Here is a 26,481-nt window from a genome sequence, read left to right as displayed (position 1 = left end):
TGTCCTGAAAATATCAATTAAGTCTAACTGTTCTATTGTATCATTTAGGAAATCGGTTGCCTTATTGATTCTCTGTCTAGCAGATCTGTCCATTGATGTGAGTGGGATGTTAAAGTCTCCTACTATTATTGTATTCCTGTCAGTTTCTCCTTTTATGTGTGTTAGTATTTGTTTTATGTATTTGTGTACTCCTATATTAGATGCATATATGTTGACAAGTGTTCCATCCTCTACTTGTATTGGTCCTTTTATCATTATATAGTGTCCTTCTTTATCTTTCTTTATGGCCTTTGTTTTAAAGTCTATTTTGTCTGATATGAGTGTTGTGACCCCTGTTTTCTTGTCATTTCCATTTGCATTAAATATCTTTTCCTATCTCCTCACTTTCAATTTATGTGTGTCCTTTGCCCTAAAGTGGATCTCTTGTAGGTGGCATATTGTAGGCTCTTGTTTTTTTATCCAATCTGCCACTCTGTCTTTTGATTGGAGCATTTAGTCCATTGACGTTTAAGGTAATTATTGATAGATACGTATTCATTGCCATTTTAAACCTTGTTTTCCCATTGACTTTATATTTCTTTTTTGTCCCTTTCTTTTTGTTTTTCCTTTTGTGGTTTGATAACTTTCTTTTGTATTATATTTATGTTCTCTTCTTTTTGGCTTTTGTGAATCTACTATACATTTTTGATTTGTGCTTAGCCTGTTTTTCAAGTATGTTAACCCCTTCCTATATCTACTTGCCTTAGACTGGGAGTCATATAGGCTCAAACACATTATAGGAGGAAAAAATCTACATTTTTTACTCTCCTTCCCCTCATTTTATGATTTTGATGTCTTATTTTACATCTTCATCCTTTTGCTGTTCATTATAGTTATTATCATCACTTTCACAGAAATTTTTTGATTTTTAAAAAAATCTGTGTCTGGATTATTTAAGTGATTTACTTTCCAGTTGTGATTTTCTCTTTCCTATAGAGTTTTAGTTCTTTTCTATTTAGAGAAGACCTTTCAATATTTCTTTTGGGATCAGTTTAGTACTGCTGTATTCCTTAGTTTTTGCTTGTCTGAGAAATTCTCTCTCCTTCTTTTCTAAATGATAATCTTGCTGGGTAGAGTATCCTAGGTTGCAGATTTTTCCCTTTCAGGACTTTGAATATATCTTGACACTCCCTTCTGGCCTGCAATGTTTCTTTAGAGAAATCAGCTGATAGCCTTATGGGGGTTCCCTTTTAATTAACTCCTTGTTCTTCTCTTGCTGCCTTTACAATCCTCTCTTTAACTTTTGCCATTTTTATTATAATATGTCTTGGTGTACGTCTGTTTGGGCTTATCTTGTTTTGGACCCTCTGTGCTTCCTGTACCTGGATATCTGTTTCCTTTTTTAGTTGTGGGAAGTTTTCAGCCATAATTCCTTCAATTACATTTTTGATCCCCTTTTCTCTTTCTTCCCCTTCTGGAATCCCTATTATGCATAGATTGGCATGCTGTATATTATCCCATAGCTCTCTTATATTGCTTTCATTTTTTTTTTTTCTTCATTTGGCTTTCTGTCTGCTGTCCTGATTGGGTGATTTCCATTATTCTATCTTCCAGGTCACTTACTCATTCTTCTGCATTATTCATTCTGCTATTCATGCCTTTAGCTCAGTTTTGTCTCTTCAAACGAGTTTTCTAATTTTTCTTTGTTCCTATTTATAGTTTCTAATTCATTTTTTTACAGTACTCTGCATTCCTGCTGATAGCCTTTCTTAATTCCTTCAGTATTTTCATTATCTCCTTTTTGAAATTGGTGTCTATTAGACTGAAGAGGTCTGTTTCATTGTTTGTTCTTTCAGGGGAATTCTCTTGGTCTTTTAACTGGGAATGGTTCCTCCCCTACTTTATTTATATTTCTCTTACTCTGTGAGTTTAGGAGAAACAATTATCTACTGTGGTCTTGGAGGGCTATTTATATGTGGGGGCATCCCTGTGTAGCTTGTGTGGGTTTAATATATTTGGTGCGAGGGCTGTTTTTAGTAGAGATGCCTGTTGCCTCTCTCCTCAGCATGTGCTGATCATTAGCCCCTTAATATGGGGTGTGCAGATGTGATGGCTGGTGCCATTCCTGGGGTTCTTGGTCGCGGTGACAGCTCAGGTACGCCCCCAGAGTACATCATGGTGGCTTAGGCAGCTCATGACCACTCCTGGGGTCCGGGAGGGCGGCGGTGGTGGTGGCTTGTGACCTCTCCTGGCATCTTTTCCAAGGCTCAGCCTTCCTGATTGAATTTTGAATTTTTTCTTCAAGGAATACTACTTATTTCTGATCCCTTATGTCCCCTCCCCATTCTCATTTTTCCCTTTCTTCGTCACATTGCAGCTTATGTTCCAAATTTTGGGGAAAATAAAAACTACTGGGGAACCCGTCCCCATTGCTCTAAAGGGTAAGCCAAGAGCCCCATCTCCCTCATAGAGAAAAGCCTGCCTTTGAATCAAGAGGGAATTTGACTTGTTAAGTAGCAAAAGTATCCACTTCAAAATTCTTTCCTGTTTTTTTTTTTTTTTTTTAAAACTCTTGTTCAGACAAATTATCCAGAGCTCAGAAATACAGCAAAAGATACCTGCAGCCCTTGTCAGGGCCATACCAGAACACTGTCAAAAAGAGGTGTACCCAAGGATTATGGAATTCTCTAGGCAATGTACCTTTGTCTGTTCACTAATGACATTTGATTAGGGCCCACATTCTGTGAAGCCACATGTTAATTTACAGATTTTTGTTTGATAAAGTTCCAAATGATTTCTGTCCATTTGAAAAAATAACCCCCCAAAATTCTAATTGTATTTCAATGCAAGATATTATTCAGTTTTGTCTCTAACTCAGCAAATGGACTTCATTTTGCCTTTCCTGGTGGACTAAGATACCTGATAGTCTTTGAACCCACTTATCAGCTTGTAGTTTTCCTCATTAATGGGTTAGGTAAGTCATTGACATATTTCCATTCTCTATTTACATGAAAGTCTTGTTTTTAACCTTGTTGATATCATATAGGGGCCTGCTTCCTTTGCTTAGTGCACAGAAAAGAGCAGGCCTGGCTGCTATCCTTATAAGGTTGGCCCATGGCTGACATCTGGGAAGTTGGATTTTATGAAGTTTCCCGCCACCCTGATAAGAGTGGCTCATGGAGCCTAAACAGTTTGTACAAACAATATGGTTTGCATTGAATACCAGCTTTCCTTCTAGGAGTCTGGAATTTTAGTATGTGCCAGGCACAGGGTGCCTTCATAACCAGACTCTGGGTCTCATCCCTGGGTCCTGAGACTCTAGGGAGGTTCCCTGGTAGATGACATTTCATACATGTTGTCACAAATTGTTGCTGGGGGAATGAAATGTATCCTGTGTCACTCCATTGGATGAAAACTCTTGAAAACTTGTACCTGGTTTCCTCCAGACTTTGTCCCATGTGCCTTTTCCCTTTGCTGATTTTACTCTGTATCCTTTTACTGTAATAAGTCATAATTGTGAGTTCATGAGTACAGTGGTATACTGAGTCTTGTGGGTCCTCCTAGCAAGTCACTGCTTCAAGGGGTCCTCGGGCTCATCCCCAGATTCAGTTAGTTATAGGCATTTTTACATAAATTATGTTTTTGCAAATTCTTCTACAAATTCATTTTCACAAAACAATTTTAAAGTGTTCTCTTAAAAACTGGCTAGATCCTGTTTGATGTTAAGCAAGGCCCAGATTTCATGGAGGAGGACTATCCCTCCCAAGGTCAATCAAGTGAAAACCTTACATTTCCTCTCAAAAAACCAAATTTTGGAATCAACTCACTGGTGTCCTGATATGATCCATCAGGGCAGTGAGTGACACAACTGTTCGTTTCCTCATTCAGGAAGTATCCATATTTACAGGACAGGCACTGGTCCCCGTGGCTCCCAAAGCAGGACTCGCAGTTGGGGGCACACTTTCTGCATCGCTTCTTGTCAGCGTGGTAGTGGCCAGAGGGGCAGCTGGAGACACAGATCCTGCGTTGTGGAAAGATAAGAAAGAAGGGCAGTGTCACCAGAGATTCAGTCCTGAGTGAGTGAGGTGCTGAGCACATGGCTGTCCTCACTCTCAAAATCCTTTTAACCATGATGGTAACACCACATCCAAAGGGCCAAATTCTGTTGGTTAAAGCCTTCTCCTATGTAGGGTGCTGACGTAGCACTGCAGTTACATAATACCAAGTCCACCAAGTAAGGCATGTCTTGATCCAAACCATCTTCCAGTTCAGGTCTAGCTCTTTAAAGGGGATGATGGTTAGAAACTGAGTCTCAGCAAGAAGGTTGTGCTGTTGGGTTGAAGGGAAAACATGTGCAAACCATGATTTTATGCAAAAAGGCCCTAATAAGGGGTTACTTCTATTGTTGTGTTTGTCATATGAATCCTGTGTGTATGGGTGGTGAGGGTGATGGTGGTTGTATGCTACTGTCTAAATTAATATGAATATATTTAGGGAGTTCCCTAGTGGTTAGGATTCTGGGCTTTCACTGCTGTGGCCTGGGTTCAGTCCCTGGTGGGGGAACTGAGATCCTGCAAGCTGTGTGGTGTGGCAAAAAAAAAAAAAAAAAAAAATTAAATTTATGTTGTTTATGATAAACAAAAAAATGACTACCTTGCTTGCCCATAACTGAAGGTCTGGGCTTTATGTATTCATTTAACAAGTACTTAGTACCAATTAAACATCAGGCATTTGCTAAGTCTAGGAGCTAATGAGAGGGGCTGAGGTAGCCAAGGGGCTTTCCCTTTAAGGAATTTATTCTTTTTAACTAAAAAAAATTTTTTTAGACATTTAAAAAATTTAATTTTATATTCCCTTTAAGGAACTGAAATTCCAGCATGGATGTGAGAGGAACAGGACCACGCCTGGGTGACTGGAGTGTGGATGCACTGCAAGTTGGCTTCCTATGAGTTGCCTCCTGAAAGAGGAGGGGCAGGTGGTAGGGATGTGAGAGACACGCCTGGAAGAGCACGGCCTTGTCACTGTTCTGTGGCCCTCCCGGTGGGTACCTATCTGCTTGAGTCAGAAGCCAGGGGCTCAGAAGCACAGGGTCCAAGCAGGCCCGCCTCAGTGCCCAGAGTAGAGTAGTGAGAACGTGCAGGGTCTAGCAGCTTTGCCACATGGAGGGCTTACACTTTGGGGAATTCAGGAAAGCATCCATTTGGCTTTGTACTGGCATTTTCATGAAGGGCAAATGCAGCTGTGGCATCAAACATCAACAGGATAGAAAGGTCTAGAGGGGAGGACCAGGCATGTGCATAGCTAGTCCCTCTCCATCATCCTTTGAAATGTGAGAAAAGACGTTTGCAGTTTCCTAGCCTACAGGTCCATTTGATGTTTTGTAATTCAGTATCAGTTTCACCGTTCTGAATGATGGGACGGGGTTGGGGGGCAGGAGCATCTCTTCTGGGCTTTGGTCCTGGTGGGAGAACATGGAACACACTGCCTGTGGTGACCCTGTGGGAGCTCCCAGGAACACCAGGGGGCGTGCTTCAGGGGGTCTGATGTGGCTTCTCTCTTACCTGGTGTTGTTTTTCAGCTTGTAGTAGTAGTGCAAGCAGTCATTGCAGTGGTCCGGTCCTGGCCCATCACAGCCTACCTCACTGCACTCAGGGTCACAGGGACCTTCCAAAAGAAATCAGAACAACACTTGGAAAAAATGATTTTAAAGCAGGTAAGCTTTACCTTGAATTATAAATAGGTGTTTTTCTCCCTTAGGCAGTGAGAATTTTCTTTAAGAGTTTCTAATGCAGTGAGGTGGAGTAATGTTCAATGTGGCTGTAAGCCCAGAGTGAACTCTTGACTTTTTTGGGGAAAACCTGAATTACCTAAGTATCAAGCATGTAAATCCTAGTCAGGGCCTGATCTTCGAAGCACACATATGGTTGCCTTGTGGGAGAAGACAATTAATTCAAATTCAAAAGAACAATGCCATTGCAGCAACTAGAAAAAAAACTGATTGCAATTAAATATGCATAACGATAAAAATGTCAGATAGAGAAATGAGAATTTAAGCTGTTGACAGAAAGGAAAAAAGGGTTATTATTCAATGCCCTGACCAGATTGTCTCTCTCATCCAAGGTCATTAAAGCCACTGAGTACCTCTGAGATACTGGACCCAGCAAGAAACATCATTATGGCATCTGGCACAATTTTATCCGCATCTCATTTTGGATTACAAAGCAGGTACTTCAGGCACAGATAATAGATTTAAAATTGCATCCTACCCATAGGCCAATGGGCAGCTCAACAAAAGAAAACTACACGCACATTTTAAAGATGCAAGCAAGCTTAAAGAATTCCAAACCTGGGATGAAGGTTCCTAATCTCTCTTGCTGTGTATTCTTTGTATAGGCAGAAAAAAAGAGAAAAAATGCCAGAAAGATGGAGCTATTTTGTGATTGATGAAAAGTTTTCTAATGACATGGGCTAGTTATAGATATTTTGCCTGCTTGACTCCTTTTCTTGTTTTCCATATTTTGAGAGATTTGGTCTCATATAATCTTGAAGCTCTTTCCCATTGAAAACTCATATGATTTTAACTAGCAATAAACATGGTGCATGAAATGCACAAAAAGTAAGTCAAGGGTACCAGAAATGTCTTGAGCCATACTTATTTTAATAAAAAGGACTTACTTTTTGTTGAAACTTGGTCTCCTTTAGTCATTGTAGGACTATGTTCTACAGTTACTGAATTGAAACATAAAATGGTAGAAGTGTGGAGGAATGACTTAGAGGAAAATCTAGTAGTCAGATAAAAACGATTTTCCAAGAGTTACAGTGGCTTGTCCAGTATCATATGGCTAGGAGAGTTGGGATCAACAGAGGTCCTGCTTCTTATTCTTAGCCCGGGTCTCCTACTTACGGGTAGTAAATCATGACCTTTGGATCTGAATGGAAATGAGTTATTTCAAAATGCTGCAGACTTGAAGTATATTTCTGATTAGTCATGAGTCATTTGACAGCACTGTTTACCTCTATTTTCCCAAAAGCCTTAAAATTGATCTTTAAATTTCACAGCTAGTGCAACTTGGAACATTTTAGCTGACTGCTGTGGTACAGGAGGAGAGAGTGTCTCTGCTGTGTAAGGGCTGAAGTGCACCCGGCTGTGGGTCCCACAGTCCCTGGAACTCGATGAAACAGTACAGGGATCTGGTTATGATAATGCCATCTGTGCCTCTAGAGAGGCTGACTTCTTAATGAAGGTGAAAATCACAGCTCCAAAGAAAAGGAATCATGGGTGGCCCTAAATTTTCACTGGATGATTTCTACAATTAAAACAACCCAAACCACTTATTCTTTTTTTTTTTTTTTTTTTTTTTTTAATTTTTTTTGCAGTATGCGGGCCTCTCACTGTTGTGGCCTCTCCCGTTGCGGAGCACAGGCTCTGGACGCGCAGGCTCAGCGGCCATGGCTCACGGGCCCAGCCGCTCCGCGGCATATGGGATCCTCCCAGACCGGGGCACGAACCCGCATCCCCTGCATCGGCAGGCGGACTCCCAACCACTGCGCCACCAGGGAGGCCCCAAACCACTTATTCTTGATATGTGCCAAAGAGCTCTGTATGGCAAGTTCACGTGCTGTGCTGTTTCTTTCATAATCTTAAACTGTCCCAGATGCAATTTAGCATTTTAGGTTGCTGGGTAATAATGAAATAATTCTTTGTTCTCTCACAAGTGCCAATATGGACATTTTGGAGATGTAGTGAGAAAAACCACAAAGATGTATAATTGTTCAGAATTTTAACATTACCAAAATTTGAATTGGAAACATACTGTAAGGCACATAGTAATATATTACTATTATACTCTATTTATGTTTTTAGATATACTTTCTCCTATCAGAGAAGACAAAATGGTTTGCGGTTATAACATCAGTAGTAATGTTATAAGCTCAAAGCAAAATAAATAAGACAAAAATTGAACACAATCTAGTTCTGGTTAGCTCATTTGGTCTGAATTCTCTAAGCTTATTATTGACACAGGGGTACCACCTATTTAGAATAAAAGGAACCAAATGCATATTTATTTAAAATACTCTGTTAAAGTGATTAATGAAAAAGAATCTTAGAGAGCTGAGCTGCAAGAAAAAAAATAGTTCCTGTCTAAAGGTATGTTAAACTGCTATTTACAAACAGTTCTCCTTTAGGAGAAGCTTTGTTCATTAAGGGTTATATATGATATTCCAGAAGGACTGAATGCTGCTGGAAGTGGTAGCCAATGCAACAAGACAGGAATCAGAAATACACTGGGAAAGAGAAAAATAATTTTCAGATGATATGGCTACAGTACCTAACTGCCCCAGAAAATCAACTCTAAAACATACAAATTAATAAAGTTAAGCAAAATGGCCAGATGTAAGATAAACACACAATAGCCAACAGATATCCCTGATACCAGCATATAATAATTAGAAAATATGGAATATTTTCCACTACAGTAGCAACAAGACCCAAAATACTTAGAAATAACACTAACAAGAATAACACTACATAAAATTAAAAGATTTCAGTAAAATGGAACATGGTCTATGTTTTGGATGGAAAGACTGTATATTGTAAAAACAGTTCTTCCCATGAGATTGCCTGTAAATTCAAACTTAAAGGGGGATTTAAGAATTGCTATGAGAACAAGAAGTAGACATTCAACAGATATTAAAATACAGTGTGGGTGCTACTGGATCAAAAATTATTAGATTGGTAAATCGGAAAAGATGGCACCAGAAGAGACCTGGTATAAGAACTTACCATACTGTTATAAAGGAAACATCCTAAACTAATAAAAGAAAGGATGGCAACTCACTTATTGATGTTAGTCTGTTTGGAAAATAAGAACTTCACTTCACAATATATATTAAAAATCAAAGATTACAAAAAAATAATCCATGTGAACATTTAGCAGATTTTAAAGAATAAACATTCTATAAAAAGGAAACTACAAATGTTATCTGAAACTATAAACTCTGCTCTCCAATTTTCTCTCAAAACAACACAAAACAAAAAGTACATTTCAGAAGCAAGTGATAACAGAGAAAATGTTTTCAGCAAATATGAGACAATGTGAGAGTCAATAACATACAAGGAATTTTTATAAATAAGAAAAATTGCCACTTTGAATAGAAAAGTGAGTAAAAGACATATTTCATTCAGAGAACACAAAGGAAAAAATGTTTAGATTTACTAGCAATCAAAGCTACAAAATTTAAACATTTTCTTTTCTTTCTTTTTTTACTTTTTTTCTTTCCACTTAACACTGGCAGGAATGAGTGTAGTAAACACTCACACAGTGGTCACAGTGCAGACTGGTATATCTTGTCTGGAAAGCAACATGACAAACCATATTGAAGCCCTAAAACTGATGATTCCCTTTGATGCAGTAATTCTTAGAACTCTATTTTAAAGACATAGTCAAAGATATAGTCAAAAACTGATAATGGTATTCATTGAAACCTTATTTAAAATAGTATAAAACTCTAAGCAAACTACACATCCCAGGTTATAGAATAAATACATTACAGTACAATCACAGGATGGACTACTATGCTGCCTTTTAAATATGTGTTCTACGGATACTTGACAACAGGGAAATATGCTGTTAATGATACCTTTAATGGAAAAAAAAGAATATGAACTATATACAGTGTGATTTTAGCTTTGAAGAAAAAAACATGAATATTTGAATACTTGAATGTACACATACCAATATTTAAGGGATAGAAAGGAAGATGGAATAAAATATATCAGAATATGAGTACAAGTTTATCTCTTTGGGGGAATGATGCATGAGCTTTCTTTCCTTAGCCTGCCTCCCCATTGGAAGCCAGCTCACCTGCATAATCCTCTGTCCCATAGTCATCAGTGGGGTCTTCAACGCGGCTATACCGGACACGTTCCACTTTAGGAAACTCATTGGTGGGTGAGTATGGCTGCACGGAGGTGCCATAGAGGACCAAAGACCATTCTTTCAATTTACCTTGGGAAATAATGAAAGCATATCATGACCAAACATTCCCTCTTTAGCTTTATAATTTCTTTAATTCCTTCTCACTGAGGAAAAAGCAAGAGTAGAATTGTGGAAAACAGCTTCATATGAATCGTTGCATCAGATACAGGGCTAGAAATGCATTTTCCAATGCTTGCAGAGTTAACTATTTAATAATTCACATACCACATATTTACTGAGCACCAAACGTAGGATACACCTTAACTGAATCAGCATTTTGTGTGTGTGTGAGAAACAGACACATCTCAGATTTCTGGATCAAGGGCTGGTTTTCAAATTACGGATATTTCAGAGAATCCCAGAATTTTACAGAAGGCCTTCTTTTTCTAGGTATAAAGGTCTTACATAAATTTAAAAAAACTGTTGGCATTATCTGACTTGTTTATCAAAAAAAGATGAAAACAACTACTTTGTTCCATCTGAAATGTTAAAAATACATCACTACATTATCCTGTAGACACGTGCTGTCCAGTGATAGCCACTAGATCCATTTGGATATTTCCGTTTAAATTAACTAAAATTTAAAACTTCAGTTCCTCAGTTAGACCACATTTCAAGTGCTCAGTAGCCATATGTGGCTAATGGCCACTACGATGAACAGCACAGTTACAGGAAACATTTCTACCACTGGCAGAATGTTCTGTGCTGTCATAGAGCATTTTCTGGTCAAGGGTGCTTGGAGATGTGAGGGAAGTGTTTTATCTCCTTTGGATGGTAGGCTTTCAAGGAACATTTGCTTTAGTTTAGTCCTTATTTTTTTTTTTTTTTTTTTTTTTTTTGGTACGTGGGCCTCTCACTGTTGTGGCCTCTCCCGCTGCGGAGCACAGGCTCCGGACGCGCAGCCTCAGTGGCCATGGCTCACGGGCCCAGCCGCTCCGCGGCATGTGGGATCTTCCTGGACCGGGGCACGAACCCATGTCCCCTGCATCGGCAGGCGGACTCTCAACCACTGCGCCACCAGGGAAGCCCCTAGTCCTTATTTATACATTTATTTCTTAGCTTTATAAAACTAAAGTCTTTAATGCAAAAAGTAAACAAACAGAAAACAGCTGTCTCCTGGCCATTAAGCTTAATTTGGTTCTTTTTTATATGAATCTTAAATAAAAGTTATTAAGACAAAACCATTAAAAACGTGGAAATATGCTGGCAGGAAGGTAGGATACCCCTCCCCCGACCTTAGATCTCCTCCTCACCTTGGCCTAATACAGAGAATCCAGGCAAGGTTAGGGTTGGGCTGTGTCACAGCCCAGAGTGATGAATTTCAGGTGTCTGCTAATTCATTTATTAGCAACTATAATCACCATCAAATTGATGCTTATTTTCTATAAGTGCTTACTATATGCTAAGTAAGTTTTATTCCATTCAGTGGTCTCAACAACTGGGAGATAGGTACTTGTATTCCCTACATATAGATGAGGAAACTGAGGCACAGAGGTTGGTAACTTTCCCAAGGGCAGTAAGAGGACAGACTGATATCAAAATCTATTTGGGGGTTCTGATTTAAGATGGTAATATAGGAAGATCCTGAATTCACTGCTTTCCATAAACTTGCTGAATCTATAGCCACATATGGAACAATTTCCTCTGGAAAAAAAACCCCCAAACTAACTGAGTGGCTCCTACACATCAGGCAAACAAGAAAACCCCAGATCAAAATGGGTAGGAGAGGCTTAGATGCATCTTACCATAAACCCCACCCCCCAGTGCTGCAACCCACAATCGAGAGGGGACTCAAAACCCCCCAGCTTCTCCCCGAGGAGTGAAAGGTTTGAGCACCACATTGGGTACCACAACTTTTAAGACCTGCACCTGAGAGATGAGCCCCCAAACCATGTAGCTTTGAAACCCAAAGGGGCTTGGGTCCACAAGACCTATAAGACCATAGTGAACTGAGCAGCTCTTAAAGAGCTCACCTGCGTGGACTCTCACTCCAGGGTGCTGTGCAGAGGCAGTCGGCTGAAAAGCACCCAGACTTTCCGTGAAAAAGGCTTCTTTGCTTATCTTACTTAAAGCACTGGCCGAGGGTCAGGCATCTAATTTAACATATAGAAAAGGGCATACTGAATACTGTCCAAACATGGAGGCTCACTGGAGCCATCTGTATGTTCTCCCTTGGCCTGCTCCAGCTTGCTGGTACCAACAAGAAAGGAGCTTGTACTCTCAGCTGGCACCTAGGGGACACCTCTAGGTTGCTGGCTCTGGTGGCCAGTGTGGCTTAGGCTCACGGGTCCCCTAGGACTCTGAACAAAATTGACAGACCTTTAGGTAGCCTCACCAAGAAGACTCAAAATCAGAAATGAAAGAGGAGACATTTTAACTGATACCAGAGAATTACAAAGGATCATAAAAGACTACTATCAGCAATTATACCCAACAAATTGGAGGGCCTATAAGAAATGGATAAATTCCTAGAAACATACACTCTACCAAGACTGAATCATGAAGAAATTGAAGATTTGAACAGACCAATTACTATAAGGATCAATAATCAAAAACTTCCCAACAAAGGAATGTCCAGGATTAGACACCTTCACTGGTGAATTCTACCAAACAGTTAAAGAAGAATTAATACCAATCCTTCTCAAGCTCTTCCAAAAAATAGAATAGGAAGGAATACTTCCAAACTCATTTTATGAGGCCAGTATTACCCTGATATCAAAACCAGACAAGGATGCCACAAGAAAAGAAAATCCCTGATAAACATAGATGCAGAAATCCTTGACAAAATACTAGCAAACTGAATACAACAATACATTAAAAGGATCATACATCATGATCAAATGGGATTTATTCCAGGGATGAAAGGATGTTTCAACATCTGTAAATCAATGTGATTTGACTAACAAAATGAAGGATAAAGCTCATATAATTATCTCAATAGATGCAAAAACGCATTGACAAAATCCAATGTCCATTTATGATAAAGACTCAACAAAGTGGTTATAGAGGGAACATATATCAACATAATAAATCAGGAACAAGGATGTAGGCAGGAAAAAGAAATAAAAGGCATCCAAGTTAGAAAGGAAGAGGTAAAACTGTCACTATTATATATAGACTCCACCAAAAAACTTAGAACTAAGCAACAAATTCAGAAAAGTTTCAAGATACAAAATCAGTATACAAAAATCTGTTGCATTTCTTTACACTAATGATGAACTATCAGAGAAATTAAGAAAGCAATCCTATTTACAACTGCATCAAAAGAATAAAATACCTAGGAATAAATTTAACCAAGAAAGTGAGAGATCTGTACACTGAAAACTATAAGAAATTGATGAAATAAATTGAAGACACAAATAAATGGAAAGATATTCCATGCTTATAAATTAGAAGAATATTGTAAAGATGTCCATTCTACCCAAAGCAATCTACAGATTCAATGTAATCTGTAGGAAAATTCCAAAGGCATTTTTCACAGAAATAGAACAAACCTAAAATTTTTATGGACCCGCAAAACACCCCAAATAGCCAAAGCAATATTGAGGAAGAAGAACAAAGCTGGAGGTATCACACGCCGTGATTTCAAACGATACTACAAATCAAAACAGTATGGTATTGACATAAAAACAGACACATAAATGAATTAAACAGAATAGCAAACCCAGAAATAAACCCACACATATAGGGTCAATTGATTTATGACAAAGGAGCCAAGAATATACAATGGGGAAAAGGCAGTCTTCAATAAATGGTGTTAGAAAAACTGGATCACTATCTAACACCATGCACAAAAACTAACTTGTAATGGCTTAAAGATTTGAATATAAGACCTGAAACCATAAAACTTCTAGAAGAAAACCTAGGTGGTAAACTCCTTGACACTGATCTTAGGAATGATTTTTTGTATTTGACAACAAAAGCAAAGGGAACAAATGCAAAAATAAATAAGTGGGACTACATCAAACTATAGAGCTTCTGCACAGCAAAGGAAGCCATCAACTAAATGAAAAGGTAACCTATGGAAACTGTTTGCAAATCATATATCTGGTAAGGGGTTAATATCCAAAATATGTAAAGATCTCATACAAGTCAATAGCAGAAAAATAATCTGATTAAAACATGGGCAGAGGATCTAAATAAACATTTTTCAAAAGAATACATACAGATGGCTAACATGAAAAGGCACTCAGCATCACTAATCATCAGGGAAATGCAAATCAAAACCACAATGAGCTATTACCTTACACCTGTTAGAATGACTATTATCAAAAAAACAAATATTGGTGAGGATGTGGAGAAAAGGGAACACTTGTGCACTGTTGGTGGGAATGTAAATTGGTACAGCCTCTCTGGAAAACATTATGGAGTTTCCTCAAAAAATTAAAAATAGAACTACCATATGATCCAGCAATTCCACTTCTGGGTATCTATGTGAAAAACAAAAGAAAAACACTAACTCTTAAAGTTACATGTACCCACATGTTCACTGCAGCATTATTTACAATAGCCAAAACAAGGAAGCAACCCAAATGTCGACTGATGGATGAATGGGTAAAGAAAATATATGTGTGTATATATGTGTATATATACACACATACACACACAATATTACTGGGCCACAAAAAGGGGGAATCTTGCCTTGTGTGAAAACATGGATGGACCTTCCTAAGTGAAGTCAGTCAGACAGAAAAAGACAAATACTGTATGATCTCACTTACATGTGAAGTCTTAAAAAAATAAAATACAAAAAGTAAAAGAAATCATAGATACACAGAACAGATTCGTGGTTGCCAAAGGCAGGGGGTAGGTAGGGGTGGGTGAAATAGGTGAAGGGGGTCAAAAGATACAAAGTTCCAGTTAAAAAACATATAAGTCCTGGGGATGTAATGTACAGCATGGTGAGTATAGTTAATAGTAGTGTATTGTATATTTCAAACTTGTTAAAACAGTGTATCTTAAAAATTCTCATCACAAGAAAAAAATTTTGTAACTATGTGAGGTGATGGATGTTAACTAGACTTAGTGTGGTGATCATTTCACAATATATACAAATATCAAATCATACAGTTTGTACACCTGAAACTAATATTTCAATTAAAAAAAATTATGTATCCAAATCTTGCATTCTTAAACTATTATATAATTCTGCCTTCCTTGTCATGTCTAGGAGTTTAGGAACTTGAAGTTTAAAACTGAACATATTCTGGGCCACATTCATTGTTTTCTGACATCTGCATTGGGCCAGCACACTGGTTTATATTTGGTTTGCCCTCTGCCAGGTTTTCTTTGGACTCACTTGTTAATGACTATCCTATTCATAATTAGGGTGTTGTTCAGTCTCAGAATTTCAAGTAGTGTCAAGAAATGAATGACTACCTGAAATTAATGACCAATCTGACTGCCTTTAGGTAGCAATGCAAAAGAGAACCTATTTTCCTTATGGCATCTCTCAAGCGCACAAATGGAACACTTAATACAAGGACACTATGTCAGTTACTCTAAAACCTGGTCCATTTAACGTAAGATGATTTTATCTAAAAGTTTACCCTTGTAGATGTTTAAAGAGTGCTGACTCATAACTTATTTCCCTTGGTGCCGTTTCTGAAGTACATCATAAGCCCGCTGGGCAGTTTCTCTCTTTATTTTTCACTTATTATGTAATTTTATTTCCTTAGGATCTCTGCCACAATTCACATCAAATGCTGCCATATTTGGGCCGTCAGTTTTTCCCTCCCCTATCACTTTTCCATTTGCTAAATTCTACAGTAGACTTTGCAATAGATACTGCAACATCTTGTGAAAAATAGCAGTGTAAATGCAGAATGAGAAAAAATCCATTCTACTGGCTAACACTTAGATGCAATCTGCCCAAGATAGAAAACCCAAGATAGATTTAATATGCAATGAAACAAAAACAACAACAAAAAGGCCTCCAAAAATCCTTAGTATGTGTTTTAATAATAAGCAAATGGGAAGAAATAATATACAAATATAAACTCAGTTTAGAGCCAAGAACCTCCATACTTGGGAATGATTCTACCATTTAATTGGGCTAGAAGATTCTGTGTCTCCAACTGAACTTCGAGTAGCTTATTAAAGAAACCCCTCACTTAATTAGAGGACTGTACACCATAGGAACAATAAGAGAAACACACAAACACACAGAGAAAAGTAAAAGTCCCTTTTCAAAGTTGTGTCTAATTCCGAACTGAAAGGCCAGGCTCAATGTCTTGTCTGCACTGAAAATTAAATTTAAAGTAAACTCAGAAAAAAGATAGTCAAGGGAACTTGTCTCCTCTTATGACCATGCAATTTACCCATTGTAGGTGGACAAGGCTGTCTTGTTTATTGACAAAGAAAGTAAGGGAAGCTGGTTAGAGATATGGACCATATATTCTTAAATATCAATGAATAGCTGTCGTGTTTCATCTTGTACTTATATCTAAATACTTGAATTTATTTATTTATTTATTTATTTATTTATACTTGAATTCGTATCCTTAAATTCCTACTTTTCTTTTTTTTTAAATTAATTTATTTATTTTTATTTTATTTTATTTTTTTAGAAGATGTTGGGGGTAGGAGTTTATTAACTTATTTATTTTTGCTGTGTTGGGTCTTCATTTCTGTGCCAGGGTTTTCTCTAGTTGTGGCAAGTGGGGCCACTCTTCATCGCGGTGCGCGGGCCTCTCACTATCGCGGCCTCTCTTGTTGTGGAGCATAGGCTTCAGACGCGCAGGCTCAGTAGTTGTGGCTCACGGGCCTAGTTGCTCCGCGGCATGTGGGATCCTCCCAGACCAGGGCTCGAACCCGTGTCCCCTGCATTAGCAGGCAGATTCTCAACCACTGCGCCACCAGGGAAGCCCCAATTCCTACTTTTCTAATGGTGATCTTGAGAATTGGAGTACAGGGAGACAACTCAAAGCACAGGATCATATGATAAAGGATAAAATTGATATATGAATGTGAAACACATTCCTTGGCCAGAATATACTCCATCATTTTTCTGTACAATGAATCAAATTATAGAAAGGGAGTTTCTACCTGGAGTCTTGAAGTTCCTCAGCTGAGAGGGAGTATCATACACTTCCAGGATCCAGTCACCAGCAGCTCGTTCTCCCCAGCAGTGAATGGTCATGAACTCCCAATTTTTAAATCCTTCCATGGAATGATCAAAAAGCCTGAGAGAGAACCATAAAACATTGTTTTTGTATGTTATTTAAAATCTAGTGAGTGTCAAGTCAAGACCATGATCAGTGATCTCTCTGTATCTATCAGCATGTTCAGCTCAACACTGGAGGTTGTCTTCATCCTGGGCATCACTGATTAGTCCAAATATATGTATATCATTGTTCTACCAGAGGGAAACAGACATGGGGCTGGCTGTACAGTAACAAATCTGGGAGGGATAATGATGTGGGTATCAGGGAACCAAGGCTAAGACTCTACTCACAAGCCTGGTAGTACCAAGAGTTGAAGATGTGGAGCAACTGAAGCTCTCTTACACTGCTGATGGAAATGCAAAATGGTGCAGCTGCTCTGAACAACAGTTTGACAATTCTTACCATATGACTAAACAATACCCCCCCGCCCCGCCAGATATTTACCCAAGAGAAGTGAAGACATACGTCCACACAAAGAACTCCACATGAAGGCTCACAGCAGCTTTATTCATAATCATCAAAAACTGTTAGCAATTCAGATGTCCATCAACTGGTGAATGGGTAAACAAATTATGGTATATTCACAGAATGAAATGCTACCTAGTAATTAAAAACTGTTGAACTGCTAATAACTGAAACAACATGAATGAATTTTGAAGGCATTAAGCTAAGTGGAAAAAGTCAGACACAAAAGATCAGGCACTATCTGATTCAATTTATATGACATTCTAGAAAATACTACTTAAACAGAAACAGATTAGTGGCTGTCAGGGGCTAGGAGGTAGGAGGCAGGGGCATGGTGGAAGTTTTGGGAATGAAGGAACTGTTTTATACCTTGAAAATAATGGATGGTTATGCAACTATATATATCTGTCACAACTTATTATTCACATTAAAAAGTGAATTGTCTGTAAATTACTCCTCAATGAAAAACCATACCCATTAATCTTAACCAGTTCAGGGAGTCATGCCTGGAACTGCAGCCTAAATTCTGCCCTTCCAGCCCTTCTAATAATTTTCTAAGTTCCTAATTCCCTATATGAAATCTCTTCCTGCTTGAAATCACTGGAATTACTTCTGTTTTCTGTGAAGTAATCCTGAGGGATACAAAATATAAAGGAAAATAAAAAGAATCCTCATCAAGAATCAAGAGATGTCAATAGATATGTATAATAGATATGTATAAAATAGATATGTATAAGGCTAGCATATGAAGAAACAGGCATATTATTTACATAGGCATGTGATGTAGATTTGACTATCTGAAGAAATACCCAAAAGATTTCTATAGAGATGGGACCCAGAAAGTAGAAAATGAAAGATGGGGCAAGAGAAAAAAAATTTTTAAGTACTTTAAAAAAATTATGTACATCTATTATTTTTGTTGGGGCAAACAGAGAGGGAAAAGCATCTCTAGCATTGTCATAGGAACAACCATGTCCAGTTACTGGGACATATCTGTCCTTCAGTGCAGACAAATACTAAGGTCATGACAAGTGGATGTTGACAGCTATTTAAGACATACAATCACCTCTCCTTGCTTTACTTTCATGTTCACCAAGGAAACTGGTGGTTATCATTTGAACTTCCATGTGGATCTTCCCATTGGGAGAAAATGCACCCTTCTAAAACCAAAAATAACCAGTTTAATCTCATTATAACTTAATACATTACAATTCTGATTTTTTAAAGTGTTCTATCAATGTGTTTGAGGCTCCCTCTAAAATGCTAGCTGGATTCTAAAGCTGGAGGGTTAGGTGGCGTAACTAGGGACTGTGTTAGGTAAATGGCTGACACTAGGCAGCTTTCCCTGGAGAAAAGCAATAAACAGGAAAATCACCTGTTGCACACACCTGAGGTCTTGAAAGAAGAAAAATAAAAAGTATTTAGCAACATTCTCAAAGTGTCCCATGGTCAGAAAATTGAGAAAAGGCTGAGTCAAAGTTGAACAGATCTCTTTACTGGAGAACACTGCAGATCTTTGGAATATTCAAATATGTTTTGTTAATCTCCATATGAGGTTAATGGGAGGCAGTGATTTTCAAACCTTATATGGACAGGAAGGCCTTTTTCTTTTTTTAGAATATCTGTATATTTTTTAGAATACCTGTAACAGTTTACTTCTGAACCAAAGGGTGCGACATTTCAACGAGGACCATATTGGATCTGGCAACTTTCCCTCATGATAACGGGTATGGAAACAGTGGCTCCTTACATGAATGTCTTCCCACTGAAAATGATCTTCGATAGATTATGGATGGCACATACATCCAGGAGATCTTACAATCCACGCACTACCACAATAGGGCTTGTTTCACAAGTCTGTGGCTTGAAACTGGACTTGGCCAGGAAGAAATTGTTGGGTCATTATAAACACAATTGACTTACCTACTGGGTCCTTCATGTAAAACCCAGAAAGTGTGTGTTGGGTGAAAACGAGACACAGAGGTAGGGAAGGAGGAACCTTTTCAAATGGCCCTTCCTGCCAGAGAGATGTTACTGAAGTGAATATTGTGACATAGAAATGGATGGAGGCAGAAAATTGGTCTACAACCACTCCTTAGCCCAACAGTTCTAATTTCAGTTCTAATTCGTTGAGGCTATTGTGCCATTTGAGGGCACTGAAGCAACAACTTGTCACGTAATACCTTTCCAAGAGTGTCGAACTTAAAAGCAATTCCCAAACAGTTTAGACAGAACATTTGGCTCATGGCCTCATGTCCAAAAACTACAAAGGAGACTTGAGGCTGCCATCACATGAGGGGCAGTCTTGTTTCCACAACCTCAGCCAACTTTTAATTACTCATGGGTCAGTTATTTGAGTGCTGGATTAGCAGACCCTATGTTTCTTCCCTTACACCCTTTCCTCTCCACCTTTGAAAATCACTCCATTGCTATCAATCATTTTAAAATCACATTTGGAACAAAAATTAAATATAAACTAGGTACCCAGAAGAACTATGCATAATCACCATTCAAATAAGTGTTTCAAAGCCCGAATGTAAACAGGCTTTGTCTATCTGGCTGAGTGGTTCCCAGCCTGGTCTCTTCACTTTATGCAGAGTTGGAACGCTCATTAGTTTCATGTGGACATAAAAGTTGAGGAGAGGAATTAAAATGCAGCCAAACACGATCACTGCATTTTGCTAAAAGAGTTGACAGGGAGAGAAATAGACACTGATTGTTATTGTTGTTTCAACTAGCTGGGCATTGACTTTTCTAATCCCCACCCTTTTATTTTTACTCTGATTCAGTACTTAAAACTATTCGCTCTTTTTCATATTGTACTATTTAAAAACCCTGCATCATCTGCATATAACAAAAGGTAATGTAGGTAGTAGACGAGATTTGTGTTGCAAAGAACATAGTTGCTCAAACCAAGTGTCAAACCACTGGACACCGCTAAAGAGATTCTAATTGTGTGGTCTTCGTTTATCAACTAAAAAGTCCAGTGCCCTGTCTGAACGTCTGTGCTGTGCCAACAGTGAAGAAAAGAGACACATGCCAATGTTATTAGTGTGGATCAAATGTCAATAAAGCAGGGCCAGTGTGCTGAAAGCTGGAGCAGATTAACTCCATGCCCGTGTCCACATCTCCTGTTGCAGTGAAACCCTGTTCTGTCAACTTGACTTCATAATCATGTGCTCAGTGAAATGATATATGCATGCAGTGGCACAAATCATGTATCCAGTTATTAAAACGGTGCCCACAGCCCTACCCCTGTGAGCGGTTTTCAAATAAATTACTTTGGATGAAGCTTGGTAGGAAGGACTGCCATTAAGTGTAATACGTCCTTTTGAGGAATTAACTCAGGAAATAACTCATATAATTACTGTAAGCCTTCTTTCCCCCTTTCACTTAAAGAGTCTAGACAATGTGTCAAGGCTACAACATGCATCTCTGATGTTATGGCAACTAAATAACAAGACATTTTGTAAGTACTGACAGCTATGTGTTATCATATAATTATTTCTCAAATTGTAAATGGATCTTAATTTCAGAATCCTCCACGACTACCCAGACAGTATTTGTGTTTACTACAGAATTAGACATTAAACCAATATTTTGGAAGTTGTCTTTTTTCTTTTGGTTCTCTTTTTTGATTTTTAATATTTTTAGTGCTTCGCCACAATTTAACATAAAGCTGATAGAATGCTTAAAGCACTCATTTGGCTCAGTTGTAACTGAGCTTCTGATTTTCTTTAGATGTTTGGCTTTTGTAAGTTTTACATAATTTGCTTCTGAAACGGTACTTAAAACACGCTATTAAGTTTTTCTCTCTCTTCTAATCTAAACTGCTTCTTTAAGAAAGGTTGAGAGAAAGGTACTGGTTCTAGAGGTTTGGAATACCTAAAAAGGTGAGTTTTCTAAAAAACTTTCAACGTGCACATTATTACTAACTTACCAACCCCGACATGCATTCCTTCTTGTGGGTACATGATGTAAGTGCTTAATCGTCTTGAAGATATATTCTTTAATAGTAGATGGCTTTTATCTAAATATCTATTTTACATTATAAACTCCTTTGTAAAATGACTTTCACAGCACCCAGCAGCATACTGCTCACAAGTTTTTTGATGACATGAAAAGAAGAAGAACGTGTTTGAAAAAGCTGGGTGATCTTTTAAATCGGTGCCATTTAAAAGTCTGGTCTGTGGACGGGCAGCTTCAGCATCACCTGGGAGCTTATTAGAAATGCAAATTCATGGGCCTCACCCAGACCTTTAGAATCAGCCTCTCTGGGAGAGACCTGGCCATCTGTGTGTGATAGTCATTCACCAGGTGCTTTGAAAAGCACTGCATAAAGAAGGGTTAGCACTTATAAGTGCTTACTATGCTAGGAGCTTGCTGTATGTTATGTTAATCACTACTTGTAACAAGCTTGTGAGGCAGATACTACTACGTCTGTTTTCTAGATGAAAGAATCACTTTTCCAAAGTCGAACGTAAAAATGGGTGAAATCAAGACAATCCCAGCTCTAAGCTCCAAAGGCTGTACCTTCTTTTGAATAAAGGAAGAGGATTATTCTTACGGTGAGGCCTTACTGGAATGTAAAACTTCCACAGCAAAAGTGTAATCCTGCAAGTCACACATACATTTATACAGCAGGACACTTTACAAAATGTCAGTAGTCTGTCATTGAACATTTGGGCAGGGACAAAAATATTCAAATAGCAACACCAGTTAAACACAGTTAATTATAGAACCCTATAGGTTGTGCAGATGAGAAAGTGTACCTTCTTTCTACTTAAGACCATAATTAGAAGCAGAGATACTCATCTGTAATCAAATTTAGAAAGGGAGGCAAAGTTTCAGCTTTCAGTCAGAGGCCAAAATTTGGAACAGAGAGCCAATACAGCTAAACTAAATCTACAACTCAATGAATTGGGGAAAGGGAGTGTATTTAGGGTAAGAAAAAAACAAGCCAGGTTTTCACAATTCTACCAAATGCAGTTGAAGGAAGAATCTGATGGGATAAGCTTTTTGTTGGAAAATATGTAGGCAGGCAGAATGTGAACATGTGGTCGTATAAAGGCTTACATCTAGAGTTGCTCTTGTATCTGTTCTAAAGGGACCCAAGCCCACCTGATTCCCCCTACCCATGCCAGATCCCCACAGTCGCCCTAGAAGGAAAACATTTGTGCTGATTATTCAGTTTGGTTTTTTGTTAGATAGGGTGGACAGGCCAGAAGGAGGAGCGGAAGGGTGGGAAGACAGGAGAAAACAAAGGGAAGAGAAAGCACTAACTGTCCATTCCAGGATGCCTCTGTTTACTCGGGGCTCCCACCCACTAAACCATCAACCTGGCCTGCAACGGGGGTGGCGGGGGGCAGTTGCCTGCTGGGCTAACGGGGCATGCAGCTCGAGCTCGACTAGCTGTGAACGCTGCTGAGTGCCTTCCAGGGCTCAGCACCTGCAGATGCTCGGGTAAACCGTGCTTCCTGGAACAGCTGTTCTCCACAGGAGTTCCAGCCAGTGCCCGGCAGCCAGGACAGGGAAGCACTGAGGGGCTCCAGACGGCCCACACTAACAACGTCTTCAGCGACCTCGCTGAAAACCAGTTCCCTAGGAATTGTCATGGTGAGGGCGTAAGCAATGTTGAAGACACTCCTTACTGAAATGTCTAGGAAAATGAGGACTTCTGGAAAGCTGACCATGACCCCTTTCTTTTGGGAATTTACTGTTATGGATAGCATTTTCTGGTCCCAAGACCAGGACACAGATTTTGTCAATACTGAAATGAAGATAATAATGGAGGGGAGTTGCTGTCCTCTCAGCTTCCTTCCTAGTTTATTCTCCTTGTCTGTATGTCTAGTTTTTGCATCATTAAGGGGAGATGATGCCGAGTGAGCCTCGGATTCTGAGTCTGAGCTGAATCTCAGCATCCTTCCTTCTCACAGCAGCCAGTGCACAGGCCACTGTGAAGAGTTCTGCCTCCTGGAGAAACAGGAGAGATCAAATGGGGACAACTCTCTGCCACCACAGCTCTACCTCTTCATCTCAAATGACCCCACTAGGAAAACTGTGTGTTTTAAACCTTTCAGAATTCCTATCTTTTAACTGCACAGTGTTCTTTGCTTTACGTGGTCCTCCTCAGAAATCTTGACTTCTTTGAAAGAAAGATAAGTGTCCAACAGGGGAACTATTTATTGCCCTCATTAATAATCTCTGACACACAAATAAAATACTTAGGAATAAAGTTGACCAAGGAGGTGAAAGATATGCTGAGAACTATAAAACATTAATAAAGGAAATTAAAGATTCAAAGAAATGTAAAGATATCCCATGCTTTTGGATTGGAAGAATTAATATTGTTAAAATGGCCATGCTATCCAAAGCAATCTACAGATTTAATACACCTGTATTAAATACATTACTGATTTAATACAGTGTCAAATTACCCATGACATTTTTCACAGAACTAGAATAATCCTAAAATTTATATGGAACCATAAAAGACCCAGAATTGCCAAAGCAATCCTGAGGAAAAAGAACAAAGCTGGAGGTATAACCCTCCCAGACTTCAGACAATACTACAAAGCTACAGTAATCAACACAGTGTGGTACAGGCACAAAAACAGACATATAGATCAATGGAACAGAACAGAGAGCCCAGAAATAAACCCACACATCTACGGTCAATTAATCTTCGACAAAAGAGGCAAGAATATATGATGGGAAAAAGAATCTCTTCAGTAAGTGGTGTTGGGAAAGTCAGACAGCTGCATGTAAATCAATGAAGTTACAACACACCCTCACACCATACACAAAAATAAACTCAAAATGGCTTAAAGACTTAAACATAAGACATGAAACCATAAAACTCCCAGAAGAGATCATAGGCAAAACATTCTCCGACATAAATCATAATACCAGTGTTTTCTTAGGTCAGTCTCCCAAGGCAATAGAAATAAAAACAAACAAAAAAAACACAAATGGGACCTAATCCAACTTACAAGCTTTTGCATAGTAAAGGAAACCATAAACAAAATGAAAAGACAGCATATGGAATGGGAGAAAATATTTGCAAATGATGTGACCGACAAGGGCTTAATTTCCAAAATATACAAACAGCTCATACAACTCAATAACAAATAATAACCCAGTCGAAAAATGGGCAGAAGACCTTAAATACACATTTCTCCAAAGAAGACATACAGATGGCCAATAGGCACGTGCAAAGATGCTCAACATAGCAAATTATTAGAGAAATGCAAATCAAAACTACAAGGAGGTACCACCTCACACAACTCAGAATGGCCATAATTAAAAAGTCTACAAGTAACAAATGCTGGAGAGGGTGTGGAGAAAAGGGAACCCTGCTACACTGTTGGTGGGAATGTAAATTGGTGCAGCCACTATGGAAAACAATAGGGAGCTTCCTCAAAAAACTAAAAACAGAGCTATGATCCAGCAATCCCACTCCTGGGCATATATCTGGACAATACTATAATTCGAAAAGATACATGCACCCCTATGTTCAAAGCAGCACTATTCACAATAGCCAAGTCAAGGAAGCAACCTAAATGTCCATCCACAGATGAATGGATCAAAAAGATGTGGTACATGTATACAACGGAATACTACTCAGCCATAAAAAAGAACAAAATTGTGCCATTTGCAGCAACATGGATGCAACTAGAGAGTATCATACTAAGTGAAGTAAGTCAGAAAGAGAAAGACAAATACCATATGATATCACTTACATGTGGAATCTAAAATATGACACAAATGAACCTACCTATGAAACAGAAACAGACTCACAGACATAGCAGACTTTTGATTGCCAAGGGGGGAGGGGGGTGGGGGAGGGATGGATTAGGACTGGGAGTTTGGGGTTAGCAGATGCAAACTCTTACATATAGAACTGATAAACAACGAGTTCCTACTGTAATAGCACAGGGAACTACATTCAATATCCTGTGATAAAACATAATGGAAAAGAATATGAAAAAGAATATATGTATATGTATAAATGAATCACTTTGCTGTACAGCAGAAATTAACACACTGTGAATCAACTATACTTCAATAAAAAAAATTAAAAAAAAATCTCTGCCATATAAATCCCTTCTAAACCCTGACTTCATCACCTTTTCCTTGAGGAAAGGTATTACTGCCCTGCAGGTCAACATGAAGGCCACCAGGAGCAAAGCAGACCTTCCCTTCACAGCCTGCCCACCCCCTTGTCGATGCTTCTTGCCTTCAGTTCCCAATCCTAGGAATGTGCTTTGAAACAGGGCCAAGGTGAGAGGACATGAGGATTCCTTGCCATGAGGTCAGAGACTGGGAAGTTCTGAGCAGAGATTTCCTCTCATAAAATTAAAGCTTTGGAATATGCCAGAAGGAGAAAAATGCCAAAGGAAACGGTCTTCCCTTAGCTGCCTCAGTAGGAGGGATGCTACTAGCTTCAAGTACAACAAGGACAGGGGAGCCAGGCCCTGGAAGGTGGGCAGACATGGTTTTGGGACCAGGTGTAGCTGTTTTATAATTAAAGGGTCAGATGCTGAAAGCAGTGTTTTGGGGGAGCTATGGACAAATGAATTCATAACATCCGTTTACATCTCTCGGTGCCTCCAGTCCCCTCCCTCCACTCAAATTTGTCTACCTTTTCTGGGGTGGCTACTTATTTTCAGCACTGAGATGGAAGACAGACAAAAGAAGAGCACCTTAAGAAATGCTCCAGACCAAGAAGATGCACTCTGAGTGCAGATCTTATTCCCAGGAGGTAATGATGGGAGAGGCTAAAGTAAACCATCAAGATCGGTCACCGAGCATCTAAAATGCCTGTTTCTTTTCTCTGACACAAGTCATGCAGCACTTTGGGTATCAGCACTTTGCAAAGAGCGAAGCGG

General features: G+C 38.9%; 1 protein-coding gene across 1 annotated transcript in view; it reads right to left on the bottom strand.

Moving 5' to 3' along the window:
- Nucleotides 1-26,481, bottom strand: part of PCSK5 (proprotein convertase subtilisin/kexin type 5) — a gene marked incomplete at its 5' end in the record, with an annotated part of 318,876 nt that overhangs the window by 17,284 nt on the left and 275,111 nt on the right. The window contains 4 exons of the mRNA XM_079705774.1: nucleotides 3,807-4,000; nucleotides 5,541-5,643; nucleotides 9,846-9,989; nucleotides 17,007-17,143. Coding sequence (XP_079561900.1) covers nucleotides 3,807-4,000; nucleotides 5,541-5,643; nucleotides 9,846-9,989; nucleotides 17,007-17,143 — 578 coding nt within the window. The remainder of the gene's footprint in view (nucleotides 1-3,806; nucleotides 4,001-5,540; nucleotides 5,644-9,845; nucleotides 9,990-17,006; nucleotides 17,144-26,481) is intronic.

This window comes from Hyperoodon ampullatus, assembly GCF_949752795.1.
Source record: "Hyperoodon ampullatus genome assembly, chromosome: 6".
NCBI lineage: Eukaryota > Metazoa > Chordata > Mammalia > Artiodactyla > Ziphiidae > Hyperoodon > Hyperoodon ampullatus.
This window is presented reverse-complemented; position numbering and strand designations above follow the sequence as displayed.